General features: G+C 31.6%; 3 protein-coding genes across 14 annotated transcripts in view; 1 reads left to right on the forward strand and 2 right to left on the reverse strand.

Annotated features, from left to right (window-relative positions):
* Lmpt (four and a half LIM domains protein limpet) overlaps nt 1-3,265 on the forward strand; it is a 187,282-nt gene extending 184,017 nt beyond the window's left edge. For all 12 annotated transcript variants that reach the window (XM_088201038.1, XM_088201033.1, XM_088201032.1 and 9 more), the window contains 2 exons: nt 2,204-2,390; nt 2,457-3,265. In XM_088201038.1, coding sequence (XP_088057164.1) covers nt 2,204-2,390; nt 2,457-2,614 — 345 coding nt within the window. In that variant the 3' untranslated portion in view covers nt 2,615-3,265. The remainder of the gene's footprint in view (nt 1-2,203; nt 2,391-2,456) is intronic.
* Nucleotides 3,266-4,199: 934 nt separating this feature from the next.
* On the reverse strand, nt 4,200-9,951 carry kri (uracil phosphoribosyltransferase krishah). Its single transcript, XM_088201046.1, has 4 exons — nt 9,796-9,951; nt 8,101-8,293; nt 6,252-6,419; nt 4,200-6,195 (listed from the first exon to the last, which is right to left on the reverse strand). Exons 1-4 carry the CDS (start codon nt 9,897-9,899, stop codon nt 6,013-6,015), a joined length of 648 nt encoding a protein of 215 aa, XP_088057172.1. The 5' UTR covers nt 9,900-9,951; the 3' UTR covers nt 4,200-6,012.
* Nucleotides 9,952-11,468: 1,517 nt separating this feature from the next.
* The window catches only part of Baldspot (elongation of very long chain fatty acids protein baldspot), a 54,955-nt gene continuing 38,747 nt past the window's right edge, over nt 11,469-27,676 (reverse strand). The window contains exon 3 of the mRNA XM_088200134.1: nt 11,469-14,367. Within this exon, the coding sequence (XP_088056260.1) occupies nt 13,782-14,367 (586 nt within the window). The 3' untranslated portion in view covers nt 11,469-13,781. The remainder of the gene's footprint in view (nt 14,368-27,676) is intronic.

Consider the following 27,676-nt stretch of genomic DNA (forward strand, 5'->3'; position numbering starts at 1 on the left):
CACTGCCAGAGTTTTCCTTAAAGTGACTCATAGTGCGCTCTTTGCGCATGGTTTTCCATTTACCTTCTACGAATAAATATAAAACAATTTTGGAGATTTTTATTTGTTTCTTACTTCAATATTTATCCATAATATTAGGAAAAAAGGGACGTCATTTGGAGTGGGTTAGATGGGGGCAGGCCCATGCGAAGTAAAATTGACCCCTCCCCCTCTTTATATATATAAAAAAATCATATTTTTCTGGTGATATTACAAGCCGTTACGGCTCTTGTTAAGCTTACATATTTATGAAGCTCTAAACTGAGACAGTTAAAAAAGTCACCTTAGACATTTTTGTTCGAAATTAGGGTTCGCAATGGAATATTCGATTATTCGAATTATTCACCAGATTTTCAGCCATATGAATATTCTAATATTCGATTATATTATATCGAATGAAATTTTAAACTTGAAATTGTGCATTGAATTTTTATCGGCGGTATTTACTATGACCGAAATTCGCAGAATTCGTTTTATGAACGGAACAAAATATTGGAAATGCCTACCCTTTATTATAGTTGAAAGCTTATCTCAAAAATAGGTATGCGTCGCAAATTTATGTGAATTGGAGTTACGTTTTTGTATTTGTCGTTTCAATAATTTGCCGATTCCCATGCCTAATTTATTCTCATCGGAGTGGGTTCTTAGATCATCAAAGCAAAGATAAAGCCGTCAGCCGGTTAGAGTAATAGAAAATCGCAAAAAATGCATATATTCAAACATTTGGCACGGACACCTTCGGAAAGGCTTATTTTATCTTAGTGTCTTTTTTATATTACTTAAGCAAAAATAATGCGAGTTCAAGTGTTAAAAATTTGTAAACAATGTTTTGTCATTCCTAGCCCCCAATTAAAGCCTTCTAAGAAGTATACATATTAGGCATGAACCCGCCTTTATCTATGCAGAAGAATAAAAAGGACAGTAGTTATGTTTTTTTAAATAAAAAGGTTTAATTTAAAAAAAAAATATTCTATACAATTAAAAACGCTTCAAAAAATTTCTCGAGAAATGATAATTCTCGATTTGCCATTTTTCTCAAGAAAAAACACTAGATATTACATTATGTTTTAAAAATATGATAGCTCTCCTTGCTGATATTACTTTGAGAGTATTGGTTGAAGAATATTCAAACCAAATTTTGGTCAATAGAAGGGCGCAAAAACAATTATCACTTCTCAGAAGTCAAAAATTCACGTCAAAAGCAATAAAATCGTGTCGGTGCCGTCGCAGTGAGAACGCTCGGTAACGAACGTTCTCACTGCAACGGTGCCGACACGATTTTATTGCTTTTGACGAGGATTTTTGACTTCTGAGAAGGGATAATTGTTTTCTGCGCCCTCCTATTGGTCAAAATTCAGTTTAGATATCTTTCATTCGACTCTCACTTAATCTAAGTCATAATATTGTTAAAAAAAGTTTTAATATGAACGCTAAATAACCAAGCATTTCTACTGCGACAACGACGGCACGATTTTACTGCTTTTGACGTAGATTCTAAACATAAACCCTCTCGAATCTCAGACCAGAAAAATGCCTGTCATTTACTGAAATACTATGAATCTTAATGGCCAACTTTTACCCCCCCTCCTCCCCTGAAAAAAGCTGAAATAAATTAATTGAACTCAGTAGCAACCATTTGTATATGTTATCATTTTGTAAAAGGCAATAAATCAGTTGTTGTAAACATATTTAGAAACTTGATCGGCACATGCGTTTATACATTACAAAGTTTTTGGAAATATATTTTTAAATTACACAATTGCAGTAGAATTTGTGTAATAAATCTCATGGAGTTGAACTCATGGATATTAAGGTGCCTGATTGGCTGGACCAGATCGGGCGGTCAACGTGTAAGTGGCTGCTTTTCTGGGGCTTTAAATAAGGTTACAAGACGTCCTCCTTTGTTCTTCTTGAACAAATTTTTTTTAGCTAAAAAGGAGAGTCCAACATCCCTTGTAGTGGTATTCGTTCACGGTGGTGTAAATCTAGCAACATATATGGAAAATTAAGCTGACGGTTTTTATTTTACTTTTTGATAGAACGTACTTCGTCACTATTGATCTCGTTATTGAGATGCATAAATAAACTTTTATTATTGCATAAATAAACTTTTTTTACAATAAAAATATAAATAAGGTTTTAAGCACTTTTTATATTATTACAGATCATCACCCAAGGTGGTGTGACTTACAAGAACGAGCCGTGGCATCGTGAATGCTTCACCTGCACTCATTGCTCTACGTCCCTAGCTGGACAGAGATTCACGTCTCGCGATGACAAGCCGTATTGCGCTGAGTGCTTCGGTGAACTGTTCGCCAAGAGGTGTACATCTTGCACCAAGCCAATCACCGGTAAGATATCTTAAAATTCAATCAATCAACCTTATGAACATGTATTGACGAATTACTGTATTTCAGGCATCGGTGGAACTCGCTTCATCTCGTTCGAAGATCGCCACTGGCACAACGATTGCTTCATCTGCGCTTTGTGCAAGACGTCTCTCGTAGGCAGAGGATTCATCACCGATGGACCTGACATAATCTGCCCCGAGTGCGCCAAGCAAAAACTTCTTTAAATACGAAATCTTCAAACCTAATCCGAGATTTACATTCATTAATAAATTGAACAAATTGGCAAAATAAAAAAATATTTTTCTAGACATACAATGTAGATTTCAATCTAATTTTTCATTTATATTATTAATTAATAGAAGACGCCTATATATTTTATTCATTTTACAATATGTATTTAAAATAAATATATATACATAAAAAAAAAATATATGTATGAATGTATTAAATATTTTTTCTTGTAATTGAGTTTTGATTTCTATGTGTATAGAAACGATGCTTGATTTTAACTAAAGCTTATTAAATTACCCCTAAATGTATTATAAACTATATTTATTACTAATTAGATATGCGTATGCATTTTGTATATCAATACAGATTAAAATACATATAACATAATAAATGCCTTATAATAATTATATACATACAAGAAGAAATGCCTTTTCATATATATGTATATCATAAAAAAATTAAACAAAAAACACAAAAAAATATAAGAACAAAGAGTTAGAGTGTATGTTATATAAAAGATTAAGCGCTACACTTTTTACACTGTGTCATTATTTAATTTTATATAACTGACAAGAAACAATTCACGTGTGGCCTTAACATATGAGATTTTAAATATTTACTAATAAATTTACTAAAAAAATTAAGTTTAATTTTGTGCTGCCATAGTTAATATTGATGGTGAGCGTGAGGCGGCCGAGATGCCATAATATAAGAATTTAAAAAAAAAATCGCCGATCAGCCGCCATTTTAGATTATGTGTAATAAATAAATATTGCTATTATTATCTATCGTACATCAGAGTGTGAATTTTAAGATCTTAGAATGCATCGGATGACAAATATGATTTTTAAGACGAAAGCTACTGAGGATACTTTTTGAAAGGAGGTGTTTGTTAGATCGAGAACAAATATTTTTTTGTAAATCATCTCAATTAAGTTATCGTTAAGAATGTATGTATTTAATAATGTTATCAGTTTTATTTTCTTTTTTTTAAATTAAAAATTAAATTAATATTTATTATTAATAAGTTTGTTGATCGTGAAATTTTACTATATACGTATTTAATGCATAGCTGTGTTTTTGTTTCCGTAAATATTTTATCGCTTGTAGCGAGCAATGTTAACTTTTCAATAAAATTTTACAAAAGTCCTCTACATTTTATTTTCTGCGGCAAAGACGCACATCACCATCTTAATATAATTATAATTAATTTTAAGTATTAATACAACACGAGCGAAACGATTGGTGCTATTTATTTTATTTTTATTTTTTTGGTGACGGTTAAATAAAACTTAACAAAATACATATTTCAGTTACGACTCAAGAGCGCGTTACGATATATATTTAAATATTATTTTTAATCAGCCTCTAGTCAACGCTGTGAAATTTTTATTTATTTGTTAGACCTTAAACTAAACCAGCTTTTTATAAATATATCCCAAATATACGTACGGTGTCAAAGCCTATGCTTATCATTTTTTATTATGCTAATAGATATAGAAATGCTTATCTGCTTATTAAAAAAAATTGTTCATTAAACGAAGATGTATCATTTTATTTTGTAATAAAACAATTATAAATAATTTCATGGTTTTATTATTAAAAAATCTACATGCTTTATCATAAATAATACTTAATTAAAAAATCATATTTGTTACTAAAAAAACAAGGCTGCCAACAAGAGCCGTTAAAAATATAGCAGACTCCAACTCTAACTCAAATATATGTTTATTATACCAATATTCAACATTACCTGGTATAAAATTTATAGCAAACATTTACACACATACAACATTCTTCAGAAAAGTTTAACCTTCTCTATGTCAATTAAATTTATTTTTTTGATAACACAACACTAAGAAACTGAAACAAAAATATTTCTCGGAAAGGTGAGTCAAGTATACTTTCTTTAGGGCCTCGAGCGCAACTGAATGTTTTAAACGGGGCCCTAAAGAGTAACTAAGCTAAATTTGATTAAGATCGGTAAAATAGTATATCAGTCAATGGTTCAAAATAATTATAAATTCTACAAAATTTGATTTTTATCAGATTAGATTGATCAGTCAATTCAGATCAACCCTTCAATTGCCGAAATCCGATATATTGACTTATGCTACTTTGACAAAAATTCTCAGATTCGACGTCATAGATAATATTTTTATTATGTACTATATCGATATTTAAAGAGACTCGGCAACCGAAGGGTTAAATGTATAGAAGAGTCAGAGTCGAATATTTTAAAATAGTGGAGCCAGTCTGTAAGTTATATACTGCTTCCGCAGCTCTGCTAAAAAATCTATATACATACATATGTACAATGACTGTTTTTTAGAAAGTTCTCGGAAACGGATTTAGCATTATTTTTAAGCATTCACTAAAAATGTAGTAAAAATGTACAATACACTATATATTGCAAAGTCAAAAAAGATTCATACATAAACTTAAATTTGGTTTCTATGATCGAATTTGTTCTTGATACTTTTTGGCAAAATAATTTTCTTAATAAAAATACATAATCATATTTTTTTATTGACTAGTATTGTACTGGAAAACTCAACCGAAAATACTCTTTTATTGTATCATGCTTTACAAAAATACAGACTATATTATATAGAGCTACTAGCAAATTAAAAAATAATATTAAAATTTAACAACAAATTTAGCCAACTTTTAAACCATTTTACTAGCGATTTACTTCATCGTTACACATTGATCTAGGTGTTTATTATATTATTTATAATGCCAAATACATACCATATTAATTTAAAGCAGTTTAGGCTTAAATTTTTGTATAGTTTTAAATCAATTCAATTAAAAAAATAGAATTAGTTCATAACAAAATTATTGCAATACAAAAAAGTATCATAAATCCGAACAACTTTTTGACTATATGAAGTGATTCATGGAAATGAACCTCATTTTCCATTAATTACTCATCCAATCCACCACATTCCATTCATTTGAATCTTAGTTATTAACAAATTATCTTTTATTGATCCAAAAAATATTGTATATACAAAAAAGTGATAATAAAGGAAGTAAAAAAAACCTTTAAAAAAGATGAATAATTCAATGATGAGATTAAATACAAAAATATATATATTTCTTTGATGTCATTTATATAATTTCCAATAATTGATTGTGGTGTAAATGGCCAATAAAATTGCACTAATAATTTTGAGATCTATTGCAATCTATATGTAGTATAATTATATAGACTAAAAAAATTGCACAAATGATTAAGCAACTGATAAAAATGTAAAAATACATGTACGTATGTATGCTTTAAAATATTCATTGCAGCACGCCTATATAAATAAGCATATTCGGGTGAAAAATAACATTATGTTATATATTATCACATGTTTGCTTTGGTTAAGTGAAGAAATGCTCAATCAGTGCCGAAATACTTTTGACCGAAATGATTCGGCGCCACGTAATGCAGCTCCGAAGTGAGGATTTTCATCTTTGGAAAAGAATCAACCACCGTCTTGGCGGCAATTGGCGTGCAAAACAGATTTGATAAAATGATGCATTCTTCTTTGACTCCGTGCTCCTTCAGAACGGTGACGGCCTGAAATTTAATAAATGTTACAAGTGTTCACAAAGAAATAATATATGGTGTTTAACCTGAGATACTGTGTTTCCAGTAGACATGATAGGATACATGAGCAAAACTTGCCGTTTTGCTATGTCCTCGGGAAATTTCGCATATACGACGCGAGCCTCGTGAGTGTCTGTGTCACTTTCGACTAAAATTTTACCTATTCTGATCGAACGGCAACAGTCACGTAGTCCCTTTAAATAAAAAATAAATAAAAATGTAAAAATTATGAGAATTTTTAATTACTTTTAAGACGACCCAATATACTATGTAGCAAGATTAGTAAGACCTTCATTGACAATGAAGGAATATTAAAAGATTGTAATTTAAATCACCTTGAATACTCAATTAAATAACATTAGGCAAACTTGAATACAATTTTTTTTTAAGGTGTTAATAAAAAAAATACGTAGATTAACATTGAATATATACAAATATATGAGATACTATTTCTTCAAATTAAATATATATGTATGTAGTATTATCCATTTAAAATAAGTAAATATGATATTGATTCTAGTTGTAATGTATTTTTTAATTTTATTTTTACATTACAAAATAGATACATTGCACAGAATATTGACATCAAAAGCAAACTTTTATAAAATTTCAGTCAAAATAGCGCATTTATACAGCAACAAAACTTAGTTTTCATAAACATCTTTTATTAGAGATATAAAATGTTATCATTATGCTTGAACTACACTCTCTGGAAGTTGTCCGAACTGAAGTTCAACTGAAGTCGGCCGAGGTCGCCGACTTACGAGTAGCGGCCACACTGCCACAAATTTCATATGCCGTCCGGACGGCAGCCATGAATGACGTCCGCACAGCGGCTGCTGTCACATACAGCTGGCATATTTGCGCGCGATCGAAAAATGTGCCAAATAATCGCAATTTTTAAATTGTCATATTATTAAAATTACGCTACTGATAATTATAAAAGTTTGTGTGGGCACTCACCAATACAATATCAGTGAAAACTTTTCGGTCATAGATATTCAATTTACGCAAAATCTTTGTCGGCTTTTGCAAAATGCCATAAGGCATAAAAATGATACTTTAGAATACGAACACCACATCTGTAACTATCCTAGAATTTGTCGCCATCGATTCTAAATAAGAATTCGTTATGATGTGACATTTATATAAACCGATCTAGGAAAATACATAAGGATATTCGAAACGATTTTTTTTAACACAATTAAGTACCACTAATTATTTTTTAATTATTTAATTTTATATAAAAAAAATATAATAACGATATCTGTTAGAAGAATATACTATCAAAAATATAATTAATCCCTTTTGGTGCCCTAAAATATTCAAAGATGTCAGTAAGAGTCTATTGAAGTCCCCGATATGCATGTGGTATTATAACTTGACCACATGACCACGATGCAGCGCTCGTCATAGGACGCCTACGCGCATACTGAAATTGAACCGAGTTACTCGTTCTATCTCAGTTTGCGAAAAACCATATCATTATCTCTCTCACTCTCGTCACTTAACACGTGAGAGAGCGAAAGAGGAAGTATCTCACCGCTCGCGCTCGAAAGAGCAGCTCCGACTTCGGTCCGTTTGCCGACAATGTTCGGAAGCGCTCGAAGCTAGCCAAGTCGACTGAATTACCCCCACTTTACCTCCCGTTCTCGGTAACCTCGGACAACTTCCGAAAGATTTTAGAGCGGGCAGAACCGAACTCGACCGAAATAACCCATTATATTCTCCGTCCTTGGCCAACCTTGGCCTTGTGTAGTTCAGGTATTAGAGTAGACATATGACAATGTCAATTAAGTCAATGATAAAGTTTAAAGATATAAATAAAACATGGCTTAAATGATATGAATAAAGCAAGTATACACAAATTAATACCTGTTCCATGGCTTCCCCAGATCGTACAATTGAAACACCGCAGTTTCCAGATCGATATTTTAGGCCTTCATAAGTAGCACCTGTCGGAGTCACTACTTCACAGCTCGTAAACGGCAACTGATTCAAGCTTTCTTCAATAACCAAGCGAATCAAACGATCAGCATAAAATTTAAAATCATTGCGAGTTGTATTTCTATAAAGACAATAAATAAAATATTAATAATGGAATATATAACAAGCAGGTGTCGACCGGCGGAAGCATTCAATATAATGATACTATAACTGCATACATAATTCATTCGATACTTCGTCTATTGCACTATTTATTCACTTAATATCCCAAATTGATTTTAGAGAGACCAGATTAATATTAGCATTATTTTAAAAATGAACTTTTAGCAAATTTTGCTTTAAAAATAAAATATAAGCTTTTGACGAGGATGCTACACTTATGTCCAAACATTGGTTTTATGAATGGTACAAACATTTCAACACACGTTTCAATGACACGAGAGATGAGAGCTGTGTACAATGGGCGGTTTAGGAGTGAAACTGTCGCTCAACACATAACGTTTTCTTACAGAGTCCGCAATGCCAGCGACCTCGGTTGTGGCAAATAACACAACGCAATGGTTTTTAGATGCGTTGTATGTACCCTCAAGCAATCATCCGTCTGAACAATAATTTAGTGAACTTGCTATATTAGCAATTGAGCATGAATTTTTGTAACAAAAAATGGTAAGGGGAAGGGCCTTTGGTAACATTTGCATGAGAGACAATTTTTTCTAGTTATGTCACTGGAGTATCACCATGCAGATTTACGTTGTTTGCATGAGGCAATCAATAAGATAATTATCTCGAGAAAAACAAACCAATACCGCCCTGTGTACTTACACATATCGGTGCATCCCTCAGGGCGATCGACCAATCACAAGTCAGAAATTTAGGAGCATGTGTTAACAATGTTAATGTGCACTGACTGGAGTATAGCTACTTTAGTATCCTTTGCATGCACCACTGCCGTTACCAGTACTTGAGCCCTACGAGTCCAACCCTATGGGCGGGCACCCAGCTTTTGACGGCCGGATAAGCGAGACCCACCCCCCATAGTACTACATATTTTATTGGAGTTTCATTAGTATTTCCCCCAAACGTAATGTGCACTAACTGTTAAAAATAAATAGGCTAGATCTAAACTAAGGTTACAAGACGTTTTTCTTTGAGTCTTCTTCAAAAATTGTATCCTCTTTTGTGCTCCTCGAACAAAAATGTCCAACGTGATCTTTTTTATCTCTTAAATGAACAAAAATTTCCGAAATGACCTTTTTTTAGAGCCCGGAGCCCTAAATATCGGAACAAAAATGTTTTTTGATATTTTCAAAATCTAGTCACCGTATCTAAAGTAAGGTGACCAGACGCCTTCCTCAATAATGTTTGTGCTCTTTTTGCCTTTCTTAAAAAAATTTCCGAAATGACCATTTTTTTAGCTTCCTAATCTAAGCAAAGTATCGATGAATTTTTGGGCAAGTATTTTAGGGCCGACCAGTATTTATAAGTTAAAAATTAATATTTTAACAGTATTATTGTACATTTGTCATATTATTCATGCACGTAGACGTTTTGCGCAATTCCGCCGCACGTATATAAACATAACCTAAAAGTGTGTATTAAGAATTTTGAAAAGGAACGTCGCACCTATCCCGCAAGATGGTCTGAAGTTCCCGAACATTGTCGTTGGGCGGCAGCACCGTCAGCGTCGGCCCGAAATCATGTAGACGTGCCGCCGCCCCCGTTGACATCTTCACGCGTGCTGTCAGCTGTCAAACTGACAGTGCTGCCATTGTTGAAATTAAATACCGCATGAATGCTAAAAATTAACAACCAATTTGCCGATAACGCAATGTAATCAAGTATCTCTTGTGTTATTGCGATTATTTTCTTATTTACTATGACGTATTTAAATGTATTGCAATCAAATTTTTATACTACAATGTTATTCTTTACTCAATATTTGTCTCCTCTCCCCAAAATAATATCTCATTATAATCAACTAATCTTTATCTCGTCTAAAGAACGCTGAACCCTGTTTGACATATTACATTGTAGGAGGCCTATTTATATATGTATTTATTTAGGTATTATTTTGGCTAAACTTTGGTAACACTGGAGTAATGGACACACATTATTTGGGGACTCTGGCGGGCTGGCACGCTGGTGCGAACAAAGAAATTGTACAGATTAGGTATTCGAGCAACAGGAAGCTGATGCTGATTTTTTTTTTAAATCTTATCTGATGAAGCACATTTCCCCTTCTCTGAGTATGATAATAAGCAAAATTGTTGCATATGGAGCGAATAAAATGTTCATGTGTTTCACGAGAGACCAATACAAGCCATTATAACTGATTATTTTTGGCACGAAATGTGTCTTGTTGACATGACTCCAACAAGATGGCGCAACTTACTACACATCGGGTAGCAACGTTTGATGTTTTGCGTGAAAAGTTTCCTAGTCGTATTATTTTGGTGACGGCAACTGGCCGACAAGATTATGCGATTCAACGCCGCTTAATTTTTTGTGGGGTTACGCTAATATCATGTCTACGCCCACAAATCCGAAACATTTGAGCGCCTAAAAACCAACAAGTTATAGCCGAGATACCGCTCGAAATGTACGAAAATCACATAGAAAAGATCGGCTGCTTTCAAAGGTCCAGAGGCAGCCATTAAATTGATTTTATTTTACATAATTAATACAAAAAATCCGAAGATATTCTTATTTATTTTTTTCATAAAAAGAATTCGGAAACTGAAGTTGAATAAACCTTTAGAATAGTCCTTGCATTGTTAAGTTCTTATTAGTGCCTAAAAATATGTACCTCTCATGGTATTCTGAATCTGTGTTAAATGAGCAAGTGACAAGCCTTTTATATGTTTTCTCCAAGTAGCTTACATGAATGGAAAAATATGCTTATATTAATACCAATAATCGGACCGTTAAACTCTGATTATAATGTCCACCCCTTTAATGAAGCACGAGTGTCTCCCAGTTGGCTCTTTATAAGCGAAACCATTGTGGCTACCTATTAATGACTACAAATGATAACATATTCTTTCGCTTAATAAATTCGATTATAATGTAGAGCCCAAAAATGTTAGTTTATTATAATTGAATACAAAAATTCCTAGCACATTTTTAACATAAACTAATTTGACTGGCAAATTAACACACAAGTTTAGAACTGCTGCATCATTACATTGTTTTACCCATACAATGGATAAAAATTAACAACTATAATGAATATCAATCAATTATTTCCATTCCAGATAAGCTATTGTATTAAAAAATATAAATAAAAATGCAATATAAATAGTTCATGATTTATTAAAAGTATATATTACAGAAAAACCCTACCAATATTAATTCATTATAATGCTTACTACATTATTTTATTTATACATTGAGCTAAAACGATCCTCAAGCCGATACACAGTACATCCCGAACAAACCGTTTGAAAAATATCTCCAATCCATTATCTGATTCACTGTCATTTAAGGCAGTTTTGTATTGGGATAAAAAATAATGTTTATTGGCAAATAATCATTTATTCATATCAAACTGATACAATATATAATCACTTCATTTTTGTATATTAATTTATCAATTGTACCATAGTTTAAAACGAAAAAAATCGTTGACGTTATGTTTTCTATCGCTTTTAATTACAACTACGTTATTTACATGAGCAATGTAGTAAGAAAATAGTTATTCGTTATCGTAAACACTCCCGAGTGCAAAATTGCACATTTTCATTATTTAAACCTATCTATGTATAATATATAATAATTTAATCCTTACAACATTTACCTAACAGTTTGAGGCAAACAGTTTTATTTTTTAGTCTATGATTCATAAAAGGTGTCACCGGCATATACGCTAGTGGCAACAAAATGCACGCTTCAAGATTCCACACAAATTAGTCACACTGTTAATATATCTTGATAGCATAAAAATAGCACTAAAATATAAGCATACAGTAAAACTTTGCTAAAACAATTACTTGCGACATGTAAAAATGTACATTTTTCTGGTCCCGATCTTTAAAGTTCAAATTTAAAGCTTTCGAGTCTGAAAATAGACTTTTTTACATCAGTTACTAAATTATAGTTTTACTGTATTTACAACCAAAATTAACAATCCATAAGTAGCCAGATTGTACGATGCAACAAGGTTAATTTTAAAAAACGAGGAATAATATTATTTGTGCTAATTTTTCAGTTTTATAAATCAATCTTATCAAATATAGATAACCTATTCAATGCAACAATTCAACAATAAGCGTTTATTTTATTTATTGTAATATAGTGTGAAGATCTCGATAATCCATATTTAATACGTTAATTTGTTCTTTATCATCAATATGGAAAATATATTTTATACATCGAATTTGTATAAATATGTACCGTTTCAAAACGATCAATTTTAAACACATTGGGGATTGAGGCGTCAACATTTTTTTACTTTATATAACAATACAAACAGTTAGTTATGTGGCTAATCTTACACATTACACACTTTGATAACTAGCGATTGAAAAATACTGGGAATCACAATACAAGCACACTATCCAATATTTTATTTATTTTCTCGTCGCACCCAACCTTCAACAATACCCAACTAAAACTGAATACAATTGTAATATTAACGTAAGATTATGCTAAATAAAAAAAGCATGTTACAAAAAACATATCACAACCTTCGTTGAATGTAAAAATGCAACCAATTTGCCCAAGATAAACAATAAATAAATCATCTCAATTGAGAGAAACTTTGGCAAATCAATTTCTTATAAATTACATCAACTAAAGTATTAAGATAAATAAAATAAATAAATAACGTATTCTTCGAGATATTTATTTATACAAGAGTAAATGAAAAAGTAAAGGCAAACTACTTCATTATTCCATCGTTTAACTTACACCAAGTCTAGCCTTTTCTTGATCTATTCAACCTTTACTTATTAATTTACCTTCGTAATACATACTGGCATGTCTTAAAAAGAGCATAAATGTTATTGACAATGGTTATCATTTTTTGTTACTCTTTTTTTGACTTTGTAAAAATCCGATGAATGTCACATATTCATAATGTATAAATAACAAATATATATAAGTATGAAAATTGCATATAATAAGTTAAATATTTACAACATTTATTTTTAAAAATATTTGTAACGTCGGTTAAGATATAACCGGGGTTAGGATGCATACAACTAATAGTTTTCATTCAACGTCTGCATGCACGCATATAAATATATTAAAATAAAATGCATTTTAAAGTTAAAATAAAAAATAAAATAAAAAAGTGTTCCCTTCTATATAAATATTACATAACATAATATAATCAAAAATATATAATTATATCAAACAATATGGGAAACTCTATATTTCAAAAGAAATATATGTGTATTTGAAAGGAATGAAAGTTACCCGAGTGTATATACAAATCAACATCACATTGTATAAAAAATTAATAATATAAAACGTGCTAACTGTAACGTTTAATAATCGCAAAGCTGCGAAAAGGCTATCAAATGAGGTAACATTAACCGACTGTTGATTTTGTTACGATGGACGAGATTACTAAGCGAAAATTGACAAAATCAAAGGCACGAGACTAATTAATGAGCTTTAATCTTGCCAGAGCCGTTCTCGAGGTACTCATTTTGACGCACAGACGACTTCATGCTGATGCCTTCGCCCGGCTTTGGCCCACGTTTGCCTTTCGAGCCGGACATGTACGCTTTGTAGAAGAACCGCGCAAACAGTACAAAATATGAAAAGTACATGGCGATGGAGAGCTTGATGTTGAAATCAGAGATGTGACACGAGTGTGATGAGTGGTCCTTGATATAATTGTGAGCCCAGACGTTCACTGCGCATCCGATTATCATCTGAGTAAGCTGCAGGGTGGTGATGGTCATGGCGAACTGCCGCGGCGGTCTGTATCCCATGGCTCGGAGGGCGTAGTATGAGTACATGAAACTGTGCACACAGTAATTCATCACAATGAACCATCTCGCCGACGCGGTGTATTCAGTGTAAGAGAACCAAGAGTAGAGGAGCACTGTGATGTGGTGGTACCAGTGAAGAAAGATGAGCGGCTGGCGGCGGAGAACGATGAACACGGTGTCGCCGAGCTCTGGTAACTTTGAAAGCACAAACATCCACGTCCAGAAACCACTGACTTTATCATATTCGATGAAGCTGAAAAGAAAGAAAAAAATTGGTTATTAATAATATATTTTTGATGCGTTTATATTTTTTGGAATAAAATCACGTTTTGCAACCTTGCATCATTGTTATAGCAATTATTTTTCAACTCAATTAAGATGACCCAATTATGCAATAAAATATGAGCCATTAAGAATAACATTTGCATTAAAAGCTTTTTTTAAATGAATATTTACCTTGATCTAGAATATTTCAATGATACAAGAATGATCGATTATAATTGGTAATAAGAGTAATTAGAATGAATACGTTGCCTTTAGTATTAATATTTAAAATCAAAAAAGAGTATTGTGAAGTAATTAACTCATAATTCAGAAACATTAAAAAAATTTTAAAAACTTCTAGAAAATATTGCTGAATTTCAAAAATCAAAGAATAAATAGATTCATTATAAAAGTATATTTTATATATAAAAAATCTAATAATAATATCTAAAATTGTACGAAACACGATTAGGTCTCGTTTTCCGAATAATTTAGTGTTCAGAAACCATACATGTAGAAAATATAAACGGGTTAATAATACTACTTAGAATTAGTACTCAAAGATATAAACTCCTAAATCTCGGTTATGGTATTTAGTTACAACATTCGCGTATAAGGTTAATAAACCCCATTTACTAGGAATAGAAACACGAAACCGACTCGTGGTATATTATGTTAACAATGTGGTGTGGGACATGGAGAAGCCTTAAACGAATAATATCGTGCAAATAAAATAAATTTTATACATAATTTGATATAAAAAAATGATTGATAATAAAGAAGCGATACAGCATAAAAATATTATGTTACAAAAATATCTACATATCATATTTTTTTGGGCCTCAATTTTACGTAAATAAACAAAATGTAACTGGAGGAAAGACCTTACTCGCTGGACCTTTCGAGTGTCATCTCTAGCACAGCTGTGCATAAAATTAGAATAAAATTAACCTGCCGTGTGCCGGACCAAATGAAAGACATTCTTTATATACTTAATTAATTCATCGGACGATGTCTACCAGTCGACCTTCGACTTCTTCCCTGTTTGTAATAGAATTCGAACGATCGATTCGCAATATGTTTCACGTAAGTGTAAAAAAGTATCTCCACAACATTATATACACACTGACTCTTTCAACATTTTAAAAGTTGACATTAATTACCACAATAACAGCATATAGTCGATTTTAAATCGCTAAGCCTTCTCTAAGATTTTAAGGGAGCAAAAGATATCTCCAATAATTAAAAAATACACCCATACCTCGCTTTACGGCCTAGATACGTTCCACGAAACTTGGCCGCAAAGCGAAAAGCCGTATAACGAATCAATAATTCTAATACAAATTCATACAAATTCAATGGGATCGGTTCCAAATTTGTTAAATATGTAACATGGTTTATTATTTAAAATGCATTTTATCTTTTTATTTCATTTAAATAAAAAAAACATACATAACAAGTACATACATTTGTACATAAAATAATAACAGACTCCAAAAACCAACAATAATCCATAAACAAAAATGAAACAACTTCATGTTACATAAAATATGGGTATTAATACATACATAATATTTTTTAAAATGGCTTTAATCTGAAGACGATCAAGAAATGGTAACCTGCAGGTCACTGTCGTTCTCATTTTTCGCTGGTAAGGATAGGCCTGGCTTTAAAAAATTGTCCAACGTTGTTTGTCTTGCCTTTTTGTCTCTTTCGTTCTTCAGTGATTAATAACAGCTAATGGCTGAGTTAATTCCTCGAGAAACTTTAGCGCTACGTTCGACGTCAGGATCGTTTTCAAGGAAGATGTTTATTCCTTGTTCGAAATAGGAAAAAGCTTTTGACAATTTTTTTGATGTTAGCTGTTTGAATACAACAGGTTCTGTCTCTTCATCAAATGCCGGTTCTGCTTACAATTGAATGAGTTCCTTATATGAAATGGGTTCCCTATCAGCTTCAAATAGATCAAGCACATCACGTTCGTTCAAACCTTCAAAGCCGAGATCATGTGCTAGATCCAAAATGTTTTGCCTAATTTCAGGAAGGCAATTAACTTCTGCATCGGTACTTTTTACACATTCTGGCCATATTTTTTTCCAAACATGGTTCATTGTTGTTAATTTTAATTCCTTCCATGATTCACTGATGCTGTCAACAGCATCCTTGATGTTATAGTTTTTCCAAAAGGTTTCCCTTATAAGTTGTCGGAAAGTTCGGCGTAGGTAATATGCCTTAAAAGTGGCTATTGCACCCTGACCCATTGGTTGGATCAGAGCTGTTGCATTTTTCGGAAGGTACTCAATCATGACATCTTCAGATAGTTCGGATAAATTAGTAGGATGCCCTGGTGCATTATCCAAAATTAGCAAAGCCTTGTTGCTTAAGTTATTGTCTCGCAAATATTTTTTCACTTCTGTGCAAAAGTGATTTTTGAACCAATCCTCTAAAGTAGCTTTAGTCATCCAAGCTTTCTTGTTGGATCTCCATATGACGGGTAATTGATTTTTATTTAGTCCTTTAAGAGGCCTTGGATTTTCGGACAAATATATTAAAAGTGGTTTTAGCTTAAAATCACCCGCGGCATTTGCACCAAGTAGCAAAGTTAATCGTTCTTTAGACACCTTATAACCAGGCGCAGATTTTTCGGTTTTTGAAATGTCTGTTTCGTCTACGTTAAACACTTGTTCAGGTTTATAACCACCTCTTTCAATAATTCCCTTTAAAATGTTGGGATATTCCTTAGATGCGGCCTCATCGGCGCTAGCTGCTTCACCTTTCATTTTAAAATTATGCAAAAAAAATCTATTTTTAAATTTTTTAAAAAATCGACATCGAAAAAAAGTTTTTTTGCCGTTATAGCGAAACATTTTAGGCCGTAAATTGAAAACGTGCCTTAATTGAAGAGGGCCGTTATAGCGAGGTATGGGTGTACTTGTTTAATTAAGACATCACATGTACTGTTTTAATGACAAATCAATATTTATTACATATACTCATTCTTCGTTTAACACGGTAGATACGTTCGTAAATAGAAACATATAACGAAATTTGTAAAAAAAAAATTTTTTTTAATTAAAAGTAAATGAGCAAAATCTTCAGCGACACACGTGCACTATAAAAATTAAATCAGAACACTCTGCATGGACAGTGGAAGATGTTCCAGATGTAGGGCAAGTGCAAGAAGTGGTAGTAAGCCATTAATAATCCATGCGATATGTTTGATTTGAGCAAAGAAAACGATTAATTGACTTCATTTGAATGAAAGAAAATATTAATTTTATTTATTTGTCAATTTGATCTAATGGTACGCTCCATGAATACAGCAGAATAACTATCTGCGACTGATGCATTATTTTAGTTTTAGTTAAATTTATTATCATCAATAATCAATAAGCAATAATCTACATTTTCAGTTTCTTAAAATTATTATCTTAGTATAGATTATTAGACTAATTAGTTACAGATGAAAAATTAATTTAATTTAAATATTTGAATTTTCAATTTTAGGACACTGTCATAAAAAATGGACAATACAGCTGCATCCTTTATGCAATATCGAGACTATCCATAATCTGCGACGAAATTATTCGCTAAAAGGGTCTCATAATTAATGTGGAAGATGTATCTCGTCAGCATCAACAAACGATATTGCGTATACATATGCATTATTGCAAAAACATTTCAAACATTCATGATTAAAAAAAAATTATGTCACATATGATATCAAAAATTAATTTTCATAACATAAAACATTATTTTAAGACGATTAGAGTAACGTAATTCAACGTTCAGTGAAAACAAAACCACCAACAATCTCATTCCACGTGTATATTCACATGGCGCGATGTAGATAACAGATAAGATATGGCATACTACGTATTGTGTATATTATATTCTCGTATAGCTTTGTAATATTGCGATTATTTTGTACAAAATAGTTTTAACAGTATCAAAACCACAAAATTGATTTTGTTAATGAACACGGATTTGTGTACATTTATTCGCCTACTAATTAAGTACAACAGGTGTTTTGTACAGTTCGCTTTAAAACGAGTGCTGTTAAGTTTAATTGCTTTCGTATCTAACAGTAAATCTGTATAAATACATACATATATATAAGTACATACAGTGCATTTTTTTAAACAAAAAGATGTCGGAACTCACTTCTTGTCAAGCATTTTACTTAAGAAAATAATATTAAATATCATTTAAATTAAATTTTAAGCAGCTTTTCCTATACCACGAAACACAAATAAAAACAAAATTTATATGAGATTTATTTATTTAAAAATTAATTGATATGAGAGTATTGGTCCAAGTGTATTCAACCCGAATTTTGGTCAATAGGAACGCTCGTTACCGAGCGTTCCCACTGCGACGGCTCCGACACAATTTTATTGCTTTTGACGTGCATTTTTGACTTCTGAGAAGTGATAATTGTTTTTTGCGCTCTCATCAACCGTCAAAATTCGGTTTATATGTGCTTCATTTCATTCTCACTCATTGAAAATCGTAATATTGTAAAAAAAATCGTAATAATATAAAATAATTAAGAGTAATTAATTGTAGATTATATAATTACATATTATAAAAAATAGTTACATTAAGTATAAACACAAAAATCCACAATAATAGTTCATTATTATGCAACAATATTATATATTAGGACGGAATAGCTTAATCCGTAACGTCTCAGACTAGTTATTTTGAGGTTGCGGGTTCGAGCCCCGGTAGCGATATTTATAAAAAATGCGCTATTATAAAAAAAACTGGCCTGAGATTATATTATAATTATTAATATAGATGTCACCGGTTTCCAGACTTTATCTTTATATCTGATTGATACACTCAGTTGGTACAGATTTACCCCGTTGTAACGCCTGATTTAATAAATATGCTTAATAAATTATATTTTCGACCATCGTGACACATTGGGGTAACCTGTTGGATTACGATGGCCTTAATTTAATCCAAAATTATAAAATAGAGCAATGAGAGCCGTTTTAAATACAAATAGATTTACTAGTTGTAGTATGCTTGATAGATTGGAATGGTTCGATGTTGATGAATGTTTTAGTATTTATATACATATAAGTTAAAAAATAAAATGTTATTATAGTATTTTAATAATAAATAAAGATTTACATTGATTTCATGTTAGAAATAGAAACAATTTAAAGAGTTAGGTATAAGAAAACGAGTAATAATGTACGGAGGTGTGAATTTGTATAATATTCCTAAAATAAAATATTTCATCAATAGAATAAAGATATACCTTATATTCTCTTTATGTTTATATTATGTTTTGATTAAATTTGTTTAGTGTATAAAAAAAAACAGTTATATTAGTTCAATAATGCGAAACATTATTTTATATGAATATTTTACTCGAAGTCACATTTTTCAATAGAAGTGATGCATTTTTTTGCATGCTACTGTATGTAGCGGTACTTCCGTGCTATAGGCTGTGAGGTACACGCAGTGATGAATTTAAAATATAAAAATACTAAAAAATAGGATAGAAGAGATTATGATAAAAAAAATTGTAAATGTTTATATAAAGCAATATTAGATTATATTTTACTAAATATTTCACAGAGCAGTTAATGAAATAAAATAAAAAACATAAACATCCACGAAGTATGTATTATATAGTAATTATTTAATGAAAAATCTTGTTTCGGGTTCACATTTTTTTTATTATGATTTATGTTTATGGTTTTATCATAACATTTGTACATCTACCATTTTAGATGCAATTATCTAAAGTAGAAATTAAAGCAAAGAGTCAAGATTGCAACGTGATGCTGACGTATATGCTTATTGGCAAATCTATGCAAACAAGCGATAAAACCTGCTCGGAGAAAATGTGGAAAAACTTTCATTTTTAGCGTACAATATTAAACTTTAACTAATATTTTAATTAGAGAGAAAAACATATATTATTGAAAAAAAACAGTTAGCTTCATATACATATATATTATATTAGTACTTATTAATATTATTTTGTATAAACTGAAACACACTACACCCATACCTCGCTATACGGCCGCTCTTTATACGGCCTTTCGCTAGAAGGGCCCTCTTCAATTAAGGCACGTTTTCGATTAACGGCCTAAAATGTTTCGCTATAACGGCAAAAAAAATTTTTTTCGATGTCGATTTTTAAAAAAAATTAAAAATAGATTTAATTTGCATAATTTTAAAATGAAAGGTGAAGCAGCTAGCGCCGATGAGGCTGCATCTAAGGAATATCCCAACATTTTAAAGGGAATTATTGAAAGAGGTGGTTATAAACCTGGACAAGTGTTTAACGTAGACGAAACAGGGCTTTATTGGAAGCGAATGCCTGATTGCACGTACATTTCAAAAACCGAAAAATCTGCGCCTGGTTATAAGGTGTCTAAAGAACGATTAACTTTGCTACTTGGTGCAAATGCCGCGGGTGATTTTAAGCTAAAACCACTTTTAATATATTTGTCCGAAAATCCAAGGCCTCTTAAAGGACTAAGTAAAAATCAATTACCCGTCACATGGAGATCCAACAAGAAAGCTTGGATGACTAAAGCTACTTTAGAGGATTGGTTCAAAAATCACTTTTGCACAGAAAAGAAAAAATATTTGCGAGACTTAAATAACTTAAGCAACAAGGCTTTGCTAATTTTGGATAATGCACCAGGGCATCTTACTAATTTATCCGAACTATCTGAAGATGTCATGATTGAGTACCTTCCGAAAAATACAACAGCTCTGATCCAACCAATGGATCAGGGTGCAATAGCCACTTTTAAGGCATATTACCTACGCCAAACTTTCCGACAACTTATAAGGGAAACCGATGGTAAATCTTCAATTAAAATATTTTGGAAAAACTATAACATCAAGGATGCTGTTGACAGCATCAGTGAATCATGGAAGGAATTAAAATTAACAACAATGAACCATGTTTGGAAAAAATATGGGTAAAAAGTACTGATGCAGAAGTTAATTGCCTTCCTGAAATTAGGCAAAACATTTTGGATCTAGCACATGATCTCGACTTTGAAGGTTTGAACGAACGTGATGTGCTTGATCTACTTGAAGCTGATAGGGAACCCCTTTTATATAAGGAACTCATTCAGTTGCAAGCAGAACCGGCATTTGATGAAGAGACAGAACCTGTTGTATTCAAACAGCTAACATCAAAAAAAATGTCAAAAGCTTTTTCCTATTTCGAACAAGGAATAAACATCTTCCTTGAAAACGATCCTGACGTCGAACGTAGCGCTAAAGTTTCTCGAGGAATTAACTCAGCCATTAGCTGTCTATTAATCACTGAAGAACGAAAGAGACAAAAAGGCAAGACAAACAACGATGGGCAATTTTTTTAAGCCAGGCCCATCCTTACCAGCGAAAAATGAGAACGACAGTGATCTGCAGGTTACCATTTCTTCATCGTCTTCAGATTAAAGCCATTTTAAAAAAAAAGTATGTATGTATTCATACACATATTTTATGTAACATGAAGTTGTTGAATTTTTGTTTATGGATTATTGTTGGTTTTTGGAGTCTGTTATTATTTTATGTACAAATGTATGTACTTGTTATGTATGTATTTTTGATTTAAATGAAATAAAAAGATAAAATGCATTTTAAATGATAAACCATGTTAAATATTTAACAAATTTGGAACCGATCCCATTGAATTTGTATGAATTTGTATTAGACTAATTGATTCGTTATACGGCTTTTCGCTTTGCGGCCAAGTTTTGTAGAACGTATCTAGGCCGTAAAGCGAGGTATGGGTGTATTCGGTTCGCAAGTCTAATAATATGTATAATAAATACACTTAATATAAACGATTTATATTTAAAATGTTTATAGATGTATATCAAGTGTTTTATATCCAAATTATTTTATCTGAAGATTCGTCAAAGTCAGCCGGATTATATTAAACATCAAAGTTCAAAACGTTACACTTTTATCTTACTACAAAGTTTCTTTGAAATCATAGAATAACTCGTGAATCATAAACATGTAACTAATACGTTTAACACAAAATTTCGATTAATCTAATATCTCTCAATACTACGCATGATAAAAATCAGGTCATTATTTAATCGGTAATTTTCTACAGAATATGTGCTTATATGTATATATATATATATATATATATATATATATATATATATATATATATATATATATATATATATATATATATATATATATATATATAATAGTATAAGCTAAATAATGTTAAAATATTAAATTATTGTTAATTAACATCTTATATTCAGTTAATTAAGGAGTAATGCCACTTTATATATATACAATATATTTAATAACATATAAGTTGATTTACTATAAAAATATAAATTACGAACCACATTGACAAGCCAGTAACAATACTAATAAGCTGTACATCAAATGGTTTTGATTACATGACACATATCATAATCATATTATTATATTTAACATGTCGCTTTTGATCATTAATATCAATATAGAAATTTCAATCTTTTTAAAATCCGTCTATTTAACATATTAAATAATTTATTAATTTATTTATGTTCATTGATTATATTTTGATAAAAAAATAAAATATTTTTAGCAAAAATTCTTAATGTCATAATTTAAAGAAATTCAAATTGAAAACTTAAGAAAATCTCTAGTCAGATAAAAAAAATCACCACGTGGCGTTATAATGCAGAATGAGTGAATAGTTAAGTCCGAAACGCTTTTAGAACGTTGCAACACCAGACACGACCCATTTTTTTAAGATAATACAAACACGATTCAGATGCAGACAATTTTTCAGTCTCGGACAGTTCTCTATTTTTTTTTGCAACAAAGAAAAAAGCCATTGATCGCTGTTCGTTCGACGCAGTGACATTACAATACATTAATATTAATAAACACTACTCGTGTTGTAAAAAAAAATGCCCCATTATGCTAACAAACACGCGATTATATGCAAAAATTGTGAGGTGATTCACCAATTACCGAGTATGGTACGATGCTAAGTAAAAAATGACATTACGTTGCAAAATTTTACGTGAGGTTTATTGACACTTTCGATTTACAGACGAAAATAAAAATATATATTTGCACGTATCGCGATCCAGTTTCGGAAGAATTTTTTATTGAATAATCTCATGAAAGCAGCGCGTGCAGTACAGTATGGTCCGAAAATCTGGTAAAGCAAATTAAACCAAAGAAGCGTGAACTATAAATAATTAAAAAAATCTAGTATTTTAAAATCATCACATCATTGCGAATTGACAATATGGCATTTGGGCGAAAACCGAAAAACCTGGGGCAGAGGTCATTATGGATCGAATCACATTCGTGACAATTGAAACAGCGGTTTTATAATGATTTTGTAGAAGTAACTAAGGAATTTATTAATAATAAGATAACTTTGTTAGCCTACAAAATAAATATGTTCTTTAATTAAAAAATCTAAATATTAATAAAAAATTGTAGTTTATTAGTATTTATTTATTAAATTTTGCGCATTGTGCTTCAAAAAAATATTATTATATAAAACTGTAGGGACCACCCATAATTATAAGACCTATTACAAAGTCATAAAATTGTGACTTCATAGCCAGTGAAACTCAGGGTGGAATCTAGTTAGAGTTTTATTATGTAATATATTACAATTGTTGTGACAGACGATAAATGGCGAGATATTTTCTCCGAGTGATAGTGAAGCTGGCGCAGGGATGATGTCTGTGGGAGGCCCTCAGAGGTCTAGTAGGTGCGTGGCAGCAACTTTACAGCGGAAATTGATCCCTCTCAGCTACGATGGTGCTCGGTTTGGAGCAGTACCTCTCGGAACGTGAGCGCCCATGACAGTATGTTGTCTGCTGGTCCAGGCTTAAGTATCCAGGATTGCAAAGATTGCTGACCAATCGCAATTATGCAGCGATCATCCAACCAATCGCTGCAGTCGCTGCTTAGAACGGCGAAATATGTATACGCCTTTGGAAAGCGACGTTCGCTTGATGGGCATTGTCCAAGGTCATATTGTGGATCCGGTGCTATTATATCAATGACTGTTTCGCAACAAAGAAATATTCTCTTAAAGACTGAGAATATTTACAGTAAGTAAGTAAGAACAAAACTCGTGTTTGCGTCTGCGAGTGACTGCTTGTGACTGCCTTCTCCATCGGAATCCATGGCTGCAAAGCTATCTGACAAGCTATATGTACTCGTTTCTTAAAACGGCAAAATAGGTACATATACGCCTTATTATATAAAAAGCGACATTCGCTTGATGGGCATTGTCCAAGGTCATATACTGCAACGGAAATCTTGTGGATCCGATGATTAATTGTTTCCATGACCGTTTCACAACAAAGAAATATTAATACAGTTAAAACACATGTGATTTTTTCTGGTCGCAACGAGAGTTGTGTGGTCCAAATCGTTTACGCTATTGTCTTGTTTCCTGTTGATGGATGATCATTTTGGTTACAATAAATTAACGCTAGTTTTGAGAGAAAGACCCTTTCAAACTGTGTGTAAACATGTTTTTTGAAGCTACCAAGAAACACATCAGTTTACAATTAACGGAAGTAATAGTGCCGACGTAAAAATTTGTGCACCTTAAACCGTTGAAACGAATTACGACAAAAAACATACAGCGACCTATCAGGTAAATACAAAACCTTCTAACAAGCAAGGTCATAAGAGCTCAGGAAAAATAATACTTTAACTCGTTTTTAATAAAAAAATAATAATCGAAAAAAATAAATCTATGCTAATTTATAATATAATTAATATAATTTGTAAAACGACATACGTATATTTACAAATAATAATGTTATTTGTACGTATATTATTAAAAAAATTACAATCCCTTTATTTGGTAATAGTTTACAATTATCGATTGACGTAAGACATTTTATACATATAGGTAGGATTATTAATAACAATTAATTGTTAAGACCAAGTTGCAAGTTTGACTGTTAAGGCCAAGAAAGGAGGGTAGTGGTCAATAAGAGCGCAGTCGGGATCAGCCTTTTCCGACCGCCTAATAAATGTTTAAACAACGTTATTGACTTTGATTCTGATGAAAGCTTTCAGGGGTTGACCTAGTGAATATTAGTTAGGTTAAATTTTAATACATGAACGAACAAAAGCACTCATGAATTGAATTTTATATATGATAGCATTTCTCCCGAAACATTATTTGAAGCTCAAAAGTACGAGCAGAAATTCAAAGATATCAGTTGTTTATATTATTATTTTAATTTCTCCCTCTGTTATATGTTTAATTATTAACTAAGCTATTTGGTATTGGTAGTGCCATACTACTTCACTTCCATTTAGCGCATCACTACCACTTGGAATATACAAAAGTTCAGTCAAACTAGCATTACTTTGACAGTCCGGTCTGGTCTAGAAAATACTATAACAGTCACACCAGTTTGACTTGATTTTTGATACGACGACAATATACTGTTGGGGTTCTTCTTTAAACTCGTGCACTAAGTCACCGTAACCACGATACTTATAAGAATAAACGTGACAAAATACTGTAACTGAACGAACCACCACAATAGCCTCTGTTATGTCCAGAAAAAAGGTGCCGATGCAAAGAAAAAAATGTCTTTGTTACGTAACGGTTGCGGAAACAATACACCATCGGAGCACCGTTAACATTCAGCCCGTTGCATAATTCGACCTTCGAAAATGTCCCATCAAGCAGATTTGTTGATCGAATCCCTCTCGAGCCTCTAAGCCCGAAAATACAATCATATTTAAAACTGTTTAAAACAATACTAATAAGACAAATGTATTCATTTTTTGATAATAGAAATCTACAAAAAAAGTTTTACGAATATTATAATATTATAGAAAAAACACTTAATCCCCTTAAATAAAATTATAAAATATAAACAGCGTCATGTCTAGCTAAAATGAATTTATTAAAAAGAAAAAATACAATCTGGCAGAGCCGCTTTTTTTTTACATATATCGAGGTTAAAGTGCTTTCATGCGATATACAGCGATTCTTAACAAAGACGCTTTAAGAATCAACCCTCGAGAAAAATCATATTTAATAAATAGCGCGAGTTCACCCTTTAACAAACCCCTCAGAAAATATCTTATGTTAAAACATTGTGTTCAGTGCTTCAATACGCCCGATTTTAATTGTTTTTATTCAAATCGTAGTTAAGAATGTATATGATATTGTCCTCGTTAATACGCATAAACCCAGATAATACTAATTATAATCTTGAAACCTTTAAAAATACATATGAAATACAATGTCGCTCGCAGAAAACATATAAAAGGGTTTGCAAGAATTTTTAAATACGCAACCCTTCACTCAATTTTCAATTCAAGCGACGCTGAAGCGTTCAATTTAATTTCATGACTACTCTAGTTCGAACTACTAACTCAACAGCTTGCTACACATTAGTGATTCATTGAGATTAGTTGTATAATAGCAATAAATTAAGATTCACACTGGCTGATGATCGCACAAATAACTTATTATTAAACGGCTCTCGTGGCCATTAGGATTGTCATATGCCATTAAAAATAAAAATCGATTGAGCGGATTTGATATGATTTTTTTGTGAACATGTTATTTCTGGACATCCAGTCTATTATACGATTTCATGAGCCGTAAATACAGTTTCGTGTCGTGAAACGTGTGAAAATGTCTCTCTGAAAATGCTAACCGACAGTTTTGAACACGACATGTCCATCAACATTAATATTTTACGACATATGAACTAAAATATATATATGTAATTTATCTGTATTTAATATCACTTTTCACTTTCTCATCTCAATAGACGAGTGCATCAAAACCCACATAAAACAAGTATGTTAATTAATATTTACATGAGTACAGCTGCGGTAATATCGGATAATGATAATACATGTGTGTCTACTGCAGCTTTGTATAATTTTAAAACAAATATAGTAACCAAGAAAACATCGTGTTAATGTTATTATTTGTAGTGTACATAATATTCTAAATATATTAATGTACGATGTACTGTTTATCTTTGCATCTGTACCATCCCTTTGGTGTAACTTACGGGTGGACGCTTGTGGGCGACCATCCGATAAAAAAATTTAATACATATCATACACATGTATTAAAATTACAAAACATATCGAGGATCAGAAAATTTAAACGCCAACTTTTACGTTTTTCTAGTTTACTATTTGCAACATTTTTTCCTTCATAGATGTGTAAACAAATTCAAGTTTCAAGTAATACGATAAACAGTGCTACATAGGTGCATAGTTCAAAAAACAAAGTAAAGTACATATATTTCGCAATC

The sequence above is a fragment of the Plectrocnemia conspersa genome, unplaced genomic scaffold, assembly GCF_051122295.1.
Source record: "Plectrocnemia conspersa isolate PC_06_02 unplaced genomic scaffold, ASM5112229v1 ptg000012l, whole genome shotgun sequence".
In the NCBI taxonomy this organism is placed as follows: domain Eukaryota; kingdom Metazoa; phylum Arthropoda; class Insecta; order Trichoptera; family Polycentropodidae; genus Plectrocnemia; species Plectrocnemia conspersa.